The 15,398-nt window shown below is 41.3% G+C and overlaps 1 protein-coding gene and 1 long non-coding RNA gene across 3 annotated transcripts; one reads left to right on the top strand and one right to left on the bottom strand.

The window, feature by feature from the left end:
* The first annotated feature begins 842 nt into the window (after window positions 1-842).
* Window positions 843-5,413, top strand: LOC129784309 (uncharacterized). The gene is made up of 2 exons (XR_008746858.1): window positions 843-1,322; window positions 1,472-5,413. It is a non-coding gene; the product is annotated as an uncharacterized LOC129784309 (long non-coding RNA).
* ARGLU1 (arginine and glutamate rich 1) lies at window positions 5,290-14,925 on the bottom strand. Of its 2 annotated transcripts, XM_005238370.4 has the most exons (4): window positions 14,304-14,924; window positions 9,962-10,187; window positions 7,461-7,544; window positions 5,290-6,209 (listed from the first exon to the last, which is right to left on the bottom strand). In XM_005238370.4, exons 1-4 carry the CDS (start codon window positions 14,657-14,659, stop codon window positions 6,045-6,047), a joined length of 831 nt encoding a protein of 276 aa, XP_005238427.1. In that variant the 5' UTR covers window positions 14,660-14,924; the 3' UTR covers window positions 5,290-6,044. The 2 variants fall into 2 exon arrangements, with proteins under 2 accessions (XP_005238427.1, XP_055658167.1); XM_055802192.1 differs by lacking the exons at window positions 5,290-6,209; window positions 7,461-7,544 and adding an exon at window positions 7,769-8,029 and having other exon boundaries at window positions 14,304-14,925.
* Window positions 14,926-15,398: the final 473 nt, after the last annotated feature.

The following is a 15,398-nucleotide window of genomic DNA, read 5'->3' as shown; positions in this document are numbered from 1 at the left end:
TCTAATGAAAACTACCACTCAGGGAAACAAAGAAATCAGTTTGCTTTTCACACAAAACATCGAATACGCTTTAAGTAAACTGCTTAATTAAATTTAATTTGCAGTGAGGAAGGAATTGCAGATCCGGCGACGCAATTTGGTGGGAAAGGATCTGATTCCCGGGACGGAAACTTAGCACTCGAGCGGGAGACAGAGACTGGGTATCTATGCGCATCGAGGGGCATCAAAGGAGGGCTTCGCCAGTGAGGGGAGGAAAGTACTTAATTATTGAACTTTTAAACAAATGTGTGGTGTGTATCCAGTCGTGAGCCAATGTAAACACTAAGCCTGATAAATGCTCTTAGACGTGTAAGATAGGTTTACCTCAATTTTTTGATGCTGCTGCTTCTGTTTGTTTTGAAGCAAAAGGTTACGAGCGGTGTTTTGTAAAAGCTGTGAGTAAACTGTGACCTCTAACTCCCCGTATCCTTGCTTTAAGTAAACCAGAGGAAATGAAGAGCCCTGGTATTGTCTGAAAATATCCTCCTGTAGCTAAATATATCACTCCACTTCTATTGTCCAGCGGCTAATCATTTTAGGTAAATACAGCTGTTTTACTCTACTCCCCAGCATCCTGGTGATGCACGGGGAAGGTGTATAAAAATCACTTGTAAGTAAGAACCTGGAGAACAACCGGGAACTTATCTCCGAGCTCAGCCAAGCAACAAAGGTTAAGATATCTAGGGAAATGCGGGCTCGACTGCTGCTCCACTCGGGTCGCCCTTTCTGCCCGAAGGGCCGATCCCCGCGGCCGGGTCGGGGCGGCGGGCGCCTTGCGCGCCGCGGAGCAACCTGCGGGTCCGAGCGGGGCCGGGCCGGGCCGGGCGGGGCGGGGGCGGGGGCGGCAGGCGGCGCTCGGAGCCCCTGGGCAGCCGCGGTGCAGCCGCACTCCCTCCCCATCCCTGTCCCCGACCCGCCGCCGCATCGGCCTCCGACTCTCCCGCCTCGCTTCCGAGGAGCAGCAGGAATCGCCTCGGACACGGAGAAAACGTGAAAGTGCGGGCTGGGGACCGGGGTTTAAAAGCCAAAAAGCTCACAGAGGTGAGGAAGTTAGCAGCGGGCTCCGGCCGCCGCAGCGGCTCTCCGGGGCTGTTTGGCAGGAGGCCCCGCAGATACTCCGGGCTGCGCGGGGAACGCGGCTCCCTGGCGGACACCTCGCAGGGGACCGGCTTCGGGGGGAGGAAACGCTGCCGCTCCCGGCCAGCGGCGCCCCGTCCCCCCGCGCCCGGGCCGCCCCGACCGGAGGACGGACGGATGGACGGATCCGCAAGCCCGGCGAGCAGGTGAGACCTGCTTTTCCCTCATCCTTCAGGGAAAAACCTGGAATCTGCCATTTGCACTGCTTAAACCTTTATTTCCTGCACCTCAGCCAGCTTTAGAGCAAAAATCGGGTTTACTGCTGAATAACTCCCTTTCGGCTTCTTTCCGACAGTGATCTGGGCAATAATTACATAGGCATTGGCTCTGATCCTGCGAAATCTGTAACAAAAAGGCACCTCGTCTGAATGGGATCAGGATCGGGCCCACAATCCCCGATTCTCTTAAACATCAGTCTGAACATCGGCAGTGAGAATACACGGGACGTGAAATATTTTAAGTGGAACAGCTTACCATCACTCACCATTACTTGAAAATCTACCATTTTGAAAGTTGAAGAGATTATAGAATTACTGCTAAATTTAATAAAGACAAATGATGGCATGATTAACACTTACTGATTTAAGTGGATTGTTTACTGTTTATACAAACATGCTGGATACTTGAAACAGCTCCTAAAATCTCATTCACACCGTAACAATACATTTTCTGCATTTACTGTAGAGCGAGTATATATGTAGATGTTAATTTGCCTTCTCCATGTCTGTTTTATAACCGCAATCTTGGTTAACCATAGCTTCTTTAGAAAATGAGCTTGGTTGTTCCTAAATACAGCCACAGAATTCAAGCAGCCTTGTAACAAAAATCAGAAAAGAAGTGGGAACGTCCTAACCATACATTTTACTTCTCTGTTTATGAATTATTTTTACACTGGTTCCCAGTATTACCCTGAGAAAACAAAAATCTTACATTATGTTGTGGTCTGCGATGAGATATGTGGTGTGGGAAACAAGACCAGGGATCAAACTTCTATATGACCAGCCTTTTCTAAGGGTTTACGTCCCCTTGTGCAGCAGAGCAGACCAGGTTGTTCCCTGTGGAAATGTCAACAGAGGCTCAGCACTCTTCAGCTGGCTAACAGAACAGTGCGTTGGGAAGAGGGGGATAACCCAGAACACACGCATTTGGTAGTACTAGCATGAAAACGGAACAGAGATGTGCAAAAGCTATGGTTCAGCTCCAGCCGGACAGGCCTGTTGGTCTGAAACTGCACCAGCCTGGGCACTTTGACCAGGTTCTCCTGTCTTGGAATGAGCCGTAGGCAGACAGGCAGCTCCACAGTTCTCTCCTGAAATGTTACCTCTGTAACGCAAACTGAAAAGTGTTTATCAACCTGATTTTCATGTGAGCTTGCACTGAGCCGAGACCCTGCGGTCCCAGCGCTCATCCTTCTTCTCCTGCTTGCCAAAGGGATGACACATCCCCAATACTCTGAAGATGTTTGAGACACCTCACACAGTGAGTGAATCACAACCAACACCTTCAGTATACATGCAAAAAATGGCACAGAAGCTCAAAAGGATCGTAAGAGGGCATGTTAGTAGCACTGGAAAGAGGAGTTTATAATCTTTGGGTCAGCAAGGGCAATAGGCATGGTGAGGTGTATGAGGCGACACAAAGCTTAAGAGAACAGAGACAATGAAGATCCTTCTTTTTCAAGACAAGATAGGAGCGGATGAAGTAGTGATACTTCAGTAAGGTAATACTGACATATCTGCCTGTACGTAGGTATGCAGTTGCTTGGCAGCTTAGACATCTTCGCCAACCTAATCGTCTCTGCTTTGCTAAGCTTCAAGGACACCAGCTCTCCAGCACATTTCACAGCAGTCAGCTTTCTGCTTGTGCTTGGACAAATGATGATAGCAAACATGGGAAGTTCAAAGGGCGGTTTAACAAATCTCCAAAGTAACAGCACACTGCTAGGATTCTGCTGCACTCCCACTCTCTCCTGCCTCTGCTGGATAGATGCATTGTTCAGCATTAGAACAATTCTCCAGGACATTTATGAACAGGGTTTGGGAAAACTAAGATCTCTTCTGTCATCATGTAAGGGAAATGAATGCTGTGCAAGATAGGTGGTAACAAAAAATGCCTCCTGGGGGCAGGGGGAAGGGGGAAGAAAAAAACCCCCACCTCCTTGCAAAAAGCCAGAACAAACCAAAAAACTGCCTAACCAAAATTTGAAATTGAAACTTTTAACTATAATGGAAGAAAAATTAAACACCCAACACAATTTTTAACAGCAATTTCTCTAGGTAGGTTCATATCCTGATGCAAACTCACACACAGCTCACACTCAGTTAAATCACTATGCAAATGCTGGTCTACGTTCTAACCTACTTTGCATCAGACAGGTATCAAGTTTTAAGGGAATACAAGAATATCTTGAGCTCTTATCATCAAAAGTCAATTTACCCCCTACCCAAACTGTGTCCACCTTTATTTTCCTAGAAATCAAGCGTATCCCTGAGGCCCTCCATTTTAAAAAAGGAAGAAAACCCCCGAATAATGCAAACATGATGTCCGCCCACACCAGGTCTACGAGACCTCCCTATGAAATACAGAATGCTTTAGAACAGTAGTTTCTACCAACTGAAATTCTGCCTCAACAGAAAAATAGAAATACGTATCTGGTTTCCCTTTTTTGAGGGTTGGGGGAAAGAAACACAGGCAGCAAGTTTAGAATGGAAAAAAGGCAACCCTAACTGTGACTGGACATTTTGTCCACACAGTAGTCCTGAAGGTGTGACTGAAAATAGCCTCTCAAGTCTAAGCCTACGCAATGTTAACTGTAAGGAACAAATGCTACTAATTAGCATCAAATTAGCAGTGTAGGACAAAATGCTTTGGTACAACAGCTGCACATATGAGAACTTAAGTGTCTTGCTTCTGGAAGAGGAGAGGAAACAAAAATGCATAGGTCTGTTTTGAGTATTGACTTTTAATAGCTTGTTTCTCATAAGGGAAAAGGGGATGTTTTCTGTTTGAGAAATACAGGTATCAGTTGAGCTTTAAATACAGCCTGCTCCTGCCAACAGGTCATGTACATGATTTATTTGGCTTTGAATTTTGTTTTTATGCATTAAGCAACCTTCAACCTTCTTTAGTAATACAAGATATAGACAAATTAAGTACAGTAATAGTGTAGGTATTTTACTGTCTTCACATTTTTCTTGACATACTGGACAAAGCGATACACATCAATCTGCCCCCAAGCCCAGGTTTCATACAAAGCACGTTGAATACTGCTTTCAGTGGCACATGCAACTTGCTCCCACATTTAACTTGCCAAATCTACAGAAACAGATCCTTTGGGAACATCAGGAATGATTTCCAACTTTGCCCAGTGATATTCAAATGCTCAGACAACTACTGGTAGTTTTTGTTTTATGGTTACTACAGATGTTGCACACCAACAGGAAAAAGAAAGTTTTAGAACTGGACAAGCTATAGTAACCAGGTTTTGGTAGAAGAATTATATACCAAAAGGGGAGTTTATATATGGTTTTCAATCTGTAGTTTCTCATTTTTCAAAATAAAACCTGTATATATAAATGGATAACGTTCAAGATCTGTATATGAGTAACAGTTGCCTTCTGGATAAAACAGTGTATTTCGACAGAATCTCACTTTCTGTTTTTCACTTCAAGTATGCCAGCCAGTCCAGTTCTTTGGGAAAAAAAAACTTCCATTTTTAAATCCTTTAGGACCCATCAGATTCATTATATGGTAATGATGTTAACTTATACAATATACTGCATTATGAGGTGAACTGGAGGGGATTAGATATTGAAGTACTGGTCCGGGTGCAGTAAGCCAAACAGCTGTTTAAGCGTGATACTACAGCTGAAATAAGTCTCTGTCAGAATAAAAACCAACATTCATGAAAACAGCAGCAGCAGCCATCAAAAACATTCACAACTGCAGGGATTTTTTTTTTTTTTACTGTGTGTAATTTTGCATTATAAACAGGAGAAGCCACAACAGTTTAAAGCAAAATAAAAAAAAAATACCACTATAGTCTCGAATTTAACAATGTAAATTGTCACTCGGCTGTTATAGAAGTGTACTAAAAAAATTTACTTAAACATATGAATTTAAGACTTTCACTTTATTCAGCAAATTGGTTTATTTACACAATGGGGAACGCTGGTTGAATGCTGTCAATGTAATAAAAACAAATCTAACAGAGACAATACTGAACTCCCTCTATGTATTCATAGCAGGTATGACAAACTATTTCCTTACCTGTATCAGGAACATCAAGCGCAACAATGTGACAGTATCATAGGACACTGATTTAACAATAAACCACAGAGGTCCAGTAATACTATGGCAATTTACTCATGTATTTACTGACTTAAAAAAAAATAAAAATATTAAAAGTCAGCAATACCCAGTATAAAGTTCTGTCAATTATCAGAGTCAAACTCTGATGAGTAGGTCAGTAAAACCTTATCAGATCATCCACAATTCACAAAGTGACCTGATCTGCTTCAGACCACTACCACAGAAAGAAAATTGATGAGAACAGATTACCCTCTAAAAGGCAACAATGATCTGATAAGGGTTTAACTTAATGGAAGTTTTAAAAAAAAAATATTTAAGAATTGCAGAGCACAGCCCCTATTAGAACAAGCTAACTTTCCAGACTTTCAAAAGACAAAAAAAAAAACCAAAACCAAAAAAAGAGAGGGGAAAAAAATAAAAGAGGAAAAAACCAAAAAGAACAAAAAAAACCCAAACCAACCAACACTTCAACATGAAGCTACCATACAAAGTTTTTTTTTGTTTTCCTTTTTTGTTGGGTTTTTTGTTTGTTTCTTTTAAGAGTTCAGAGTTGCAATTTAATCCTGGCTTTTTAGTGAGAAGGACAGTTTTGGCCTAGACTTTCCTTTGCCCAGGATCATTTTTTGCTCTTCTTTTTGCTGACGTTGTCTCTCTTGTTCTAGTTTCATCCTCTCCTCATGAATCTTTCTTTGTTCTTCAACAATTTTCAATTGTTCTTCAGCCTATACATGAAAATGGTAGAATTTAGGCCAGCATATTTTGTAGTCATAAAAGCCACTTACAAGTCCATATTAATGTCCAAACAGGTCCAGTCCTGCACAGGTATGTAAGCAGTTCTACCCGAGCTAGATGCCATAGCTGGTTTCAGTGAAACTATTTATAAAATGGCTACTTGAATGGAGTTTAGGAGAAACACTGAAAACTGTCTACAGCTAATGTATTGAAATCTTGAGTGCTTACTTGCAATGTTTTTCAGCATTACCTAGCAAACAACATATTACATTTTAATTAAAGAAGTCAGTGTACATATAGAGATATTCCCCCGACACCTGCCATGTGTCAGATGAAAGCACAATACAGTGAAGTAACAGACCGCCAAACAGGTCTCCCCACTCCAAAACCCATCTAAAACTCCCTCCTAATTCAGAACAATCTTGATCTTGAGTAAGTCAATCCTTACACTGACTTATGGTTCTTACAGCTCTTCCAGTGGTCTTACAAGGTGCTTATTTTGTTCATTATGTCAGTTAATATTTTAAATTTTCTATTTGTCTTATTTCCACCATAGGGGGTTGAGAAAAGGGTAAACCAGGAAGAGATCTAAAGCAGATATAGTTCAAGCAGTTTTAAGAAGCATCATCTTTACCTGAAAAACGTGCAACTACTTGGGTAACTGAAACCGGTAAGAGTTAATTGGGATTTAGAATAAGCTTAGTTTGGCTTATCATTAATGATTAGAATCAGCTAAAACATATTGAAAGTTCTCATGAGGCCGGCACCTGCTTAAATAGGCTTGGAGACCAACGTAAGCTAGACCTTCATAACATAGACATCTTAAGCTTATGCTGAAAATTCCTTTCAACACTTGTAAATCAACATTATACTATTCTCAAATCCAGTTTGTACTTGTCCTGCTCAACAAAACAGTTAGTCACTTCTGTTCTAGAAGCTGAACAAGTTTGCAAACTTACTTCAACCTTCCCTGTGAGATATAGTTAAAAATGTATTTTTGAAATTCTGAAGGCAGTTTTCTTCCTCTGAACTAACTACACTTGAACTAGTTTTTTAGACTAGTATTACGGCTAAGGATCTGGTCTCCTATGGTCAAGGGAAGGAAAGCAATGCTACTGACATAACTGGCAATGGTAAGTTAAAATCTAGAAAGGGGTCCATCTGTTTATTTTAATTATGTTGCAAATCAGGCAGAGGGACGTGTATTCCCCTACAGAACAGTTAACTACATCTCCACATACCAGTTTAGCTTGTGCTTCTGCAATTTTTCGATTATTCTCTTCTAGTATTCGCTCTAGTTCCTCACGCTTTGCACGCTCTTCTTCCTAAAGGGGAGGACAGGGCAAGATGTTAGTAAAGTAAAACATCCCTTTCTGTATGTTCACTAATCTTTCTCAGAATTCTTTTGTGAACTGACTTAAAGTGGTAGCTTTACAGCCACCTATTTTGTCTCACAACGGTAAATTGTGCAGCCACTAAAACTGGTTTCTAGTACTCAATTTAAATCATCCCGCCCAGTCCAAACAGCAACCAACTAAACCCTCCCTAATCACAGAATCCTGACAATTTATTACTAGAATTTTATTATCACACAAATCAACAAGGACAACTACAAAAACTGGATAGTATTTACCAAATTAAAAAGTAATATAGAAAATATAAATAAAGTGAATAGTTTGTCTCACCAATTAAGTATACCTACGTATTCTTTACCTATACTCCTTTAATCAGCATTAAAAGTTGAATATTTACTGTCTTGTCCAGTGTCCTGCAGAGTGTGCTCCTCGGCTGCCATACGCGCCAGCTTCCTCTTTAAAATGATTTGTACTGTTAGCTTGGCAATACCTGCATCAGCAGCTCAACCATTTATAAAGAAACAACATACAAGGAAGGCTGAGCTGAGGAATGCAGATGTTTATGATAAGAAGGAACAAAAATATGTAAATCATTCCTAAGGCAAACAATTAATAAGAAAAATACATTTACTGTTAGTGAAAAATACAAATGGTAATCCATACTTCATGGAGCTATGGGCTTCTTTCATGGGGAGAATGGACTAAACATTCAGTATTTTGACAATTTTAAGACAGCTGAAACTGTCATTTGCAGTCTGAACTTGAAATTCAGGAGTCCAGGGAAGGCAAGATCAGGAAATAAAGCCTTGTAATTCTTGTTTTCTTGGTGAATTTTATGGAACTTTGTTATGCAACTCATAAATATGAAGACTGCGTGAAAGTTTTTTGAGGTTTTTCAGTTCACGTAATATATATCCCAATTATTTTAATATTTGGAAGATTTAAAGTTAGCCAGAGATTGTGTCTGTGTAAGAAAAAAAAGTTAATACGAACAAAGCAAGCATACGAAGAGAAAACTTCTTACTATGACTAGTAACCAGCTACTAGCTAGCACACCTCACTCCAGGCATGGAAGTTTATTCTGCATTATAAAAAACTGATGGGACTTCTCCACATCACACTGACAATAGGGAAAAAAAAAAAAAAAAAAAAAAAAAAAAAAAAAAAAAGAGTCATCCATCTGATCAAATGAGAACCTCTATATATGAAATGTACGCTGACTACAGACATCTAAATTCAACTTAAGTTCTTTCACGGTAAGGTTTGAATTTGTAAAACAAGTGTAATTTAATACTCTTAATATTTGTTGTAACTCACTGTTCCGGTTTTGGGGTTTTTTTTGTCTTTTTTTTTTTTTAAAGATGCTATGTTACAGACAAGTCATGTTTAGTATGGAGGAGAAAGCTTCATTGCTACTGTCTTTCCTTTTGTAAGCCAATCAAAATAGTAATTTAAAATAAATTATGTAGGAGGTACAGACTGAAAAAGGCATTTGAGACTTATGATTATTTAGCAGAAATTTCCATTACAGTTTAAAGTCTGTCTTGAAATTTCTGGATCCTGGAATGATTGGTGCAGGCAGGCATCAAAGCCTTTAGTAGCAAGTTACTGTCTCACAGAAAGACATTTTCAGCTTCTGCTCCAGCTGCTGATGAAAAAAAAAAAACCAAAAAAACCAAAACCAACCAAACAAAAAAAACCAAAAACAAACAAAAAAAAAAACAACCCCAAGTCACATGTTCAGCTTGACTTCAGACAAGGGCAACCTGCTCTTTTATAACTTCTAGAGAAAAAAAAGGAGTTGTTAGTAGTTATTAAAAATGGATATCATGATTTGGACATAGATCCTTCGTGAAGACATGGATGGGCTTATGCTCGAAGTCCCAGAATTAGTCCAATGTATGCTCAAGGAAAATGTTCATTTTAAACAAAGAGTTAAGACACCTATTTGTTAGACAGGTACTGCAGCTCACTGCTGGACCCTGCTTTTTGCCTGACTGAAGGCAAAAGCCTCTTACAGTCTAGGTAAACAAAATGAAACAAATGAAGGATACATAATTACAGATTTTCAATACCCTTCCCCAAAAATGAAAGGACCGCTGATAAATCCTGCAGCCATGGCAAAAGTTTCAAACAATTCTGAAATATGTAGGTCAGTTCCATTAAAAATCAAGTATCCTTGTTCAGGTTTTAGGAGAATAACTGTTTAAGTATCAGTGAGCTCCTCTGAATAGGCTAGAAATTAAGTTTCGCAGCAATGCAAGTTTATACGAGAAGGGAATTAGATTTGCTGTATTCCATCTCTTTCTGAACCGAACAGGAGGCACAAACGGACACTGAAAGTTTTGCCATGGACTGTCTCTACTTTCCAAACGACCGAGCGTTACCTCTCTGGCTTTTTGTGCTGCAAGTTCAGCTTGTCGCTGTCGCTCGAGTTCTTCGAGCAACTGTTTTTCCATGATGCGCTTAGCCTCCTCCACCCTGCGGAGAACCTCTCGCTCAATCTCATCCTTCCTTTTCTCCAACTCTTCTTCTACACGTTTAGCCACAAGCTCTTCCACTCTTCGAGCAGTTTCTTCCTCTATGAGTTTCTCTTCAATTTCTTGTTGACGACTACAAAATGCAAACACAAGGATTACTTTTCTAATCAACAATGAATGCACTGAAACAAACTCTTTCAAGTACACAGCAGCAGCCACGCTACTGAATCACTTTTAATATTTTATACCTTATACACACAGATCATATATATTTAAAGAATGTTTTGCCCTACATTTAAAGAAAGTGAATATTCAGGCAATCGGTGTTCCCAGTGCAGGGAACCCATTCAGACCATACCATATTTAGCATCTCTCCACATCTCAAGGGACTAAGTTTAAGGAGACAGCTTATCATACTACTTCTTGATCTTTTCTTTTCTTTTTTTTTTTCTTTTTTTTTGGGGGGGGGGGGGGGCAGGGGGAGCGAGGGGGGAGAAAAAAGTTAAAAAAAAAGGAGAAAAAAAAATAATACCACACCAAACTTTGGCTATCCTTTACCCTTCAGGAATTTAAATGGTCTCATTTTTAGGCTGTATGTAGCAATAATCTCTTGTAAAATCTTGTCCTAAAGCCCTCACCTCAAAGGCATCAAACTAATCTCTAATAACTAAAATAGAAGACAGAAGTAGTAACATATGTAATTTGAAAATTTTAACAAGAATTCCAGGTGTTGTATCTCTAATCTAGTTATCCAATCATTTCCCTTATCAAATTTTAAGTACCTCACCTGTCCTTAACCTCTTAATTGCAGCACTCTGTTGCTACTGTAATTATCCAAGAAAGATAAAATACACCAATACCAAGCCCTAACCAAATCCCTGTAAACTTCACAGTTTTTCATGATCTGAATTTTGGAAATACTTTCAAATGTCATCTTGTCTTTATTTTTATTTAGCAGCAGGATTACCACTTAACCTGATCATTGTTTTAAGTTTTCACTAAAAAGGATACAAAAAGATTAGGTCAATTTGCAGGTTTATTACCAAATCAGAAAAAAATCTTTCAGGTAGTAACTGCTAGTACAAATGGCAACTGGATATCCAAAGACCAATAAAAGTAAATATTGTATAGCTATTTTTCATATAGTACTATTTATACAGAATTATTGTGGGCTTTGGGAAGAAGATTGTTCTTTTTAACCTTGAAACTGAACTTTCATTTTAAGTATTCTGTGAAGTACAGAACAGTCTTAAAAACTTATCTTCTGGCCCATCAGCCTCAGAAACCAGGATTTAGAATAACAACTACTGTTGTAACATCTTAATATCCTGTCATTTCCATAATTTTTCCATTTTCCTACCTTATTTATATTGAGAGACATAAACCTAACTAATTTAAAAAGAAAAAAAAATGTTACGGGATTTATTAACATTTTGATTTCCCAGTGTATAATGTGCACATATGCAATAGGAAGATAATGAAATATGGATTACTAATCTAGATAAACATGTGAAATATTGAGGTGAAAAAGCTTCCAGTTTCCATTGTACATGTATCCTCTTTTCAAAAGTGTACTGAACCTAATGGACAGTCTATCTCCTTCAGTACAAAGTTCTGGAACCCTCAACTTACCAACTTTCAGCCCCAGAAGACAATTACCCTTCTTATGTTCCTCAAGAGATAAGAAACTTAGCTGGTAGAACATTAGGCCAGCATTCACTTTTCTTGAAGCAACACAAAATACCTTCAGGTGATTTTTTTTCAGAAAAACAAACAAACAAACCCCACCAAAATGAAAACCTAGATCACTACCACCATCCAGAAAAATGCATCAACCTTATCCTGTTACTGTGACTCTGCCATGCCACTACCTATGATCCTCCTTGGACAAATTCTTAAACATCCTTTATATACTAAATACCCTTTTATTTTTAAAGGTTTTTATTCCCTCTTCTGACTATTTATTCAGCAGCGAGTACTCTCATTGTCCTGTACTGATAAAGCTTAGTGTAGGTAAGAGGCTGTTCTACAGAAATCATTCTTCAGAAGGCTCATGTTCACATGTTTTATTCAACTATTTTAGCTTTACATCTAACATCAGGGGAATCTGGAATAAAAGTTAGCTAACTGAATTAAGATAATACATACATACAAAAATACCCCTGACACTCATGTCTGAAGTAAGTTTTCAAATATCCTCAGCAACTGACAATGTACTCAAATTAAAGCACTGTGCCCGCACATGTTTAAATCCTAACCCCAACAAATTCCATTCAAATTTAATTAAACCAAGCAAACATATTTTCACATTCGCAGGCAAAGACAATATTACAAATATATATATATATATGATGGCTTTGAGTTTATCAAGAAAATCAAATACACAGACATAAATCTCAACCATTTGTTCTGTAGTTTATATGAACTTTTTTTTTTTTTTAAGGGTAGGGACTTAAGACTACCCTATATATAGGTGTAAATTTACCACCCTGACCTCCAGAGAAACAGATAAATTCACTAATGTACAAGTATTTTTATTAAGCTCCATTTACTTCTGAAAGACTAATTTTATAAAATCTCCAGAAAACAAACTTCTCACATTTCAGCAGACTTCTGAGGGAAAAGAACCATTATATTCACAAGGCCTTTATAGAAAACTAGCATTATAGGAAAAAGCAGAAGTTAGGCTATGTATTAAGATTTTAACAGACATGAGAAGAAAGTCACTTTCAATATATGAATTATCCACTAGTTAATTCAGTCAACAAGAAAGTACTGCTTTCCTTCACTAACACGAGTATATGTTAACATATGTAACACAATTTACAGATGACTTATTCAACTACCAGTTTTCTACTCTAACTTTTATTGCTTTTCCTTTTTGAAATTTAAAGTGTATTCTAGAAGCATCAAAATTCTATACCCAATCTTTTCTGATACTGTTTCTCCCTTAAAAAGTTTACTATTGTTGCCAATGTCACTCAAATGTCATATTCCTCCTACAGAGTCTTCATGAGTATTTTAAAATTTCAAAACCTGTATAGAAAAATTACTTACATATGAACTAAAACAGTTCTAGAATACCAAGATAAACCACTCACTGTATTCTCAAACTGTTAAGCACATTCCAGTTCTTTATCACAGATATGTATAGAACACTTCTATTAATTTAGGTACTGAATAAAATTATAAACCACAAAATTAGGATCAATGACACAAAAAGCCTTCAACATTTTCACAGGTGTCTGTGTTACTGTGAAAGTTTTTGATGACATCACTATCAAATTCTGAAGTCAGCAAAGGAGGTTATCGAGAAACAAAAATTCAAGTGACAATTTGTGGTGATCAAGCCTTCTGAACTGAAATTAGTATTTCATTAGAACAATATCGCTGAAATAAAACTCAAAGGTCCACCTGAGAACTAACAGAACTGCTTGGCTTCACACATACAAACAAGTGCTACTTCTGGATTCAGCGCTCCAAGGAGCAAGGGCAACATTCAAAGAGCAAGAATCTCTCTTATCACAAGTGTTAAAACCGTTGTTCTCTCTGCTGCATAAAGATCTCTTTCATAACTTAACAATATTGCTAAACATCTTAATGCACATCCAACATTCATTAAAACAGAATTTATCTATCTTTGTAGACTTTATAAATAACCACATTCCCCGCAATGAAAACATAAAAAGAAAAGGCTTCAAATAAAACAAGTCACCGGATCTCACTGTCCCATTTGGCAAGAAAATAAAAAAAACCCTCAGTGTTAATATAATCGTTGCATGGTGCTTCTTAAAACCCTAAGTCGAGCAATTCCAGATTCCTCCGCTCGACGCATAACCAGCTCCACGCCACGAAGGGGAGGGGCAGGCAGTGTGGCAGTGCAGCACAAAGCCACCGGGGCGCGGAGGGCCCCTGCGCAGAGCGAAGTTTACAAGCAGCGCAGGAAAGCAGCGGCGCAAGGGCTGCGAGCAGAGCGGGCGGCGAGGCAGGCAGCGTGCGGGAGGCTCGCGTCCCGAGGGGGCGGCTCCCAACGCACCTGCGGGAGCCCGGCTTTAGGAGAGGGCAGGATGGCGGGAAAACGGGCAGGAGTTAGGCCTCAGCGCCTTTACCTCAGCCGCAGGCTGCCCTTGTCTGGAGGAGGAAGGCACGGAGAGAAAGGCGCCCGGGGCACAGCATGGCTCCTTCTCTCCCCCTTCCCCTCACCCCCCACCCCCGCCCCCCGAACCCCCAGCCCAGGCCCGGGGCTCACATTTTCCGCTGCCGCTCGAACTCTGCTTTTTTCTCCTCCTCCTCCCGCTTCTGCTTCTCGTCCAGGCTGCTGCGCTTGCTCACCGTGCGCCCGAAGATGTCGATGCGATCGGGCGGGGAGGAGGCGCGATCGCGCTCCCGCTCCCGGTCGCGGCGGGAGGAGGGTGCCGTGTTGGAGCGGGACCGGGACCGGGACTCCCGGCGCCGGTTCCGTTTGCTCTCCCGGGACTTTGAGCGCTTCCGCGCCCGCTCCTTCTCCCGGGAGCGGGATCGCGATCGGCTCCGGTTCTTCTTGTTGTGCTTAGAGCTCTTGGTGTGCTTGGAGCGGGACGAGCTACGGCTGCGGGACCGACCCATCCCGGCAGAGGAAAGGAGAGGCCGCGCCAGCGACCGCCCGACCACCCCCGCCCCCTTCGCTAGCGGCGCTCGAGAGAGGTGCGAGGAGGCTCTACACGCATCGGCACCGCTCGGGCGGGCCCCTCGTCCTCTCCGTTTCCACCGCTTTGCGCTGCGAGCAGAAGGAGCAGGCCCCGAAAACGGGAGCAAGTCCGGACGCAGGCAAGATGGCGGCCCTAGCAGAGCGGTGACTCTCCTCTTCCGCCCCACAATGCACTGCGCAGCGTTCGAGCCGTTTGCTTCCCTCTTCCCCCCCTCCCCCCCCCCCCCCCCCCCCCGCCTTTAGACTTTAGAGTCACACCGGAGAAGCACGAAAGCACTCGTTCATTTTCGGCAACCAATGGCAAGCGTCACTCGGAGAGGAAGCCTCATTCGGTGGCGCTTCTATTTCGCGCATGCGTACAGCGTACGTTCGGCGTGCAGCGGTTGCCGGTGGCGGAGGCGTTTCGGGGAGGTTATTTGGTCTCGGGGCGGTTCAGGGGGTCAGGATACAGTTGTTTGGGGTCGGCTGGTAGTTAAGGACCTGCTTTGCTCGCCAGTGTCCCCAGCAGCAGTAGCGTCTTTGCCGCGCTGTAGGCACGTTTGCCGTTAGTGCAGTGTAGTGCAGTAAGGTTCGGTCGTGCTTCGGCCCAGCCGCAGTGAGGGCAGCCCCGTAGCCCCCGGTGAGGGGGACTTAGGCGGGAAAGGTAAGGGGGACTTT

The sequence above is a fragment of the Falco peregrinus genome, chromosome 4 (genome assembly GCF_023634155.1).
Source record: "Falco peregrinus isolate bFalPer1 chromosome 4, bFalPer1.pri, whole genome shotgun sequence".
NCBI classification, from domain to species: Eukaryota; Metazoa; Chordata; class Aves; order Falconiformes; family Falconidae; genus Falco; species Falco peregrinus.
The sequence above is the reverse complement of the archived record's forward strand: the minus strand, read 5'-3'. Positions and strand labels throughout refer to the sequence as shown.

Excerpts from the sequence above, each read along its gene's own strand:
- ARGLU1 (XM_005238370.4), bottom strand. The coding sequence starts at position 14,659 with ATGGGTCGGTCCCGCAGCCGTAGCTCGTCCCGCTCCAAGCACACCAAG. Across the intron at positions 10,188-14,303 it reads TTCGAGCGGCAGCGGAAAAT|TCGTCAACAAGAAATTGAAG; the intron begins GTGAGCCCCGGG and ends TGCATTTTGTAG. Across the intron at positions 6,210-7,460 it reads CAGAAGCACAAGCTAAACTG|GCTGAAGAACAATTGAAAAT; the intron begins GTATGTGGAGAT and ends TTTCATGTATAG.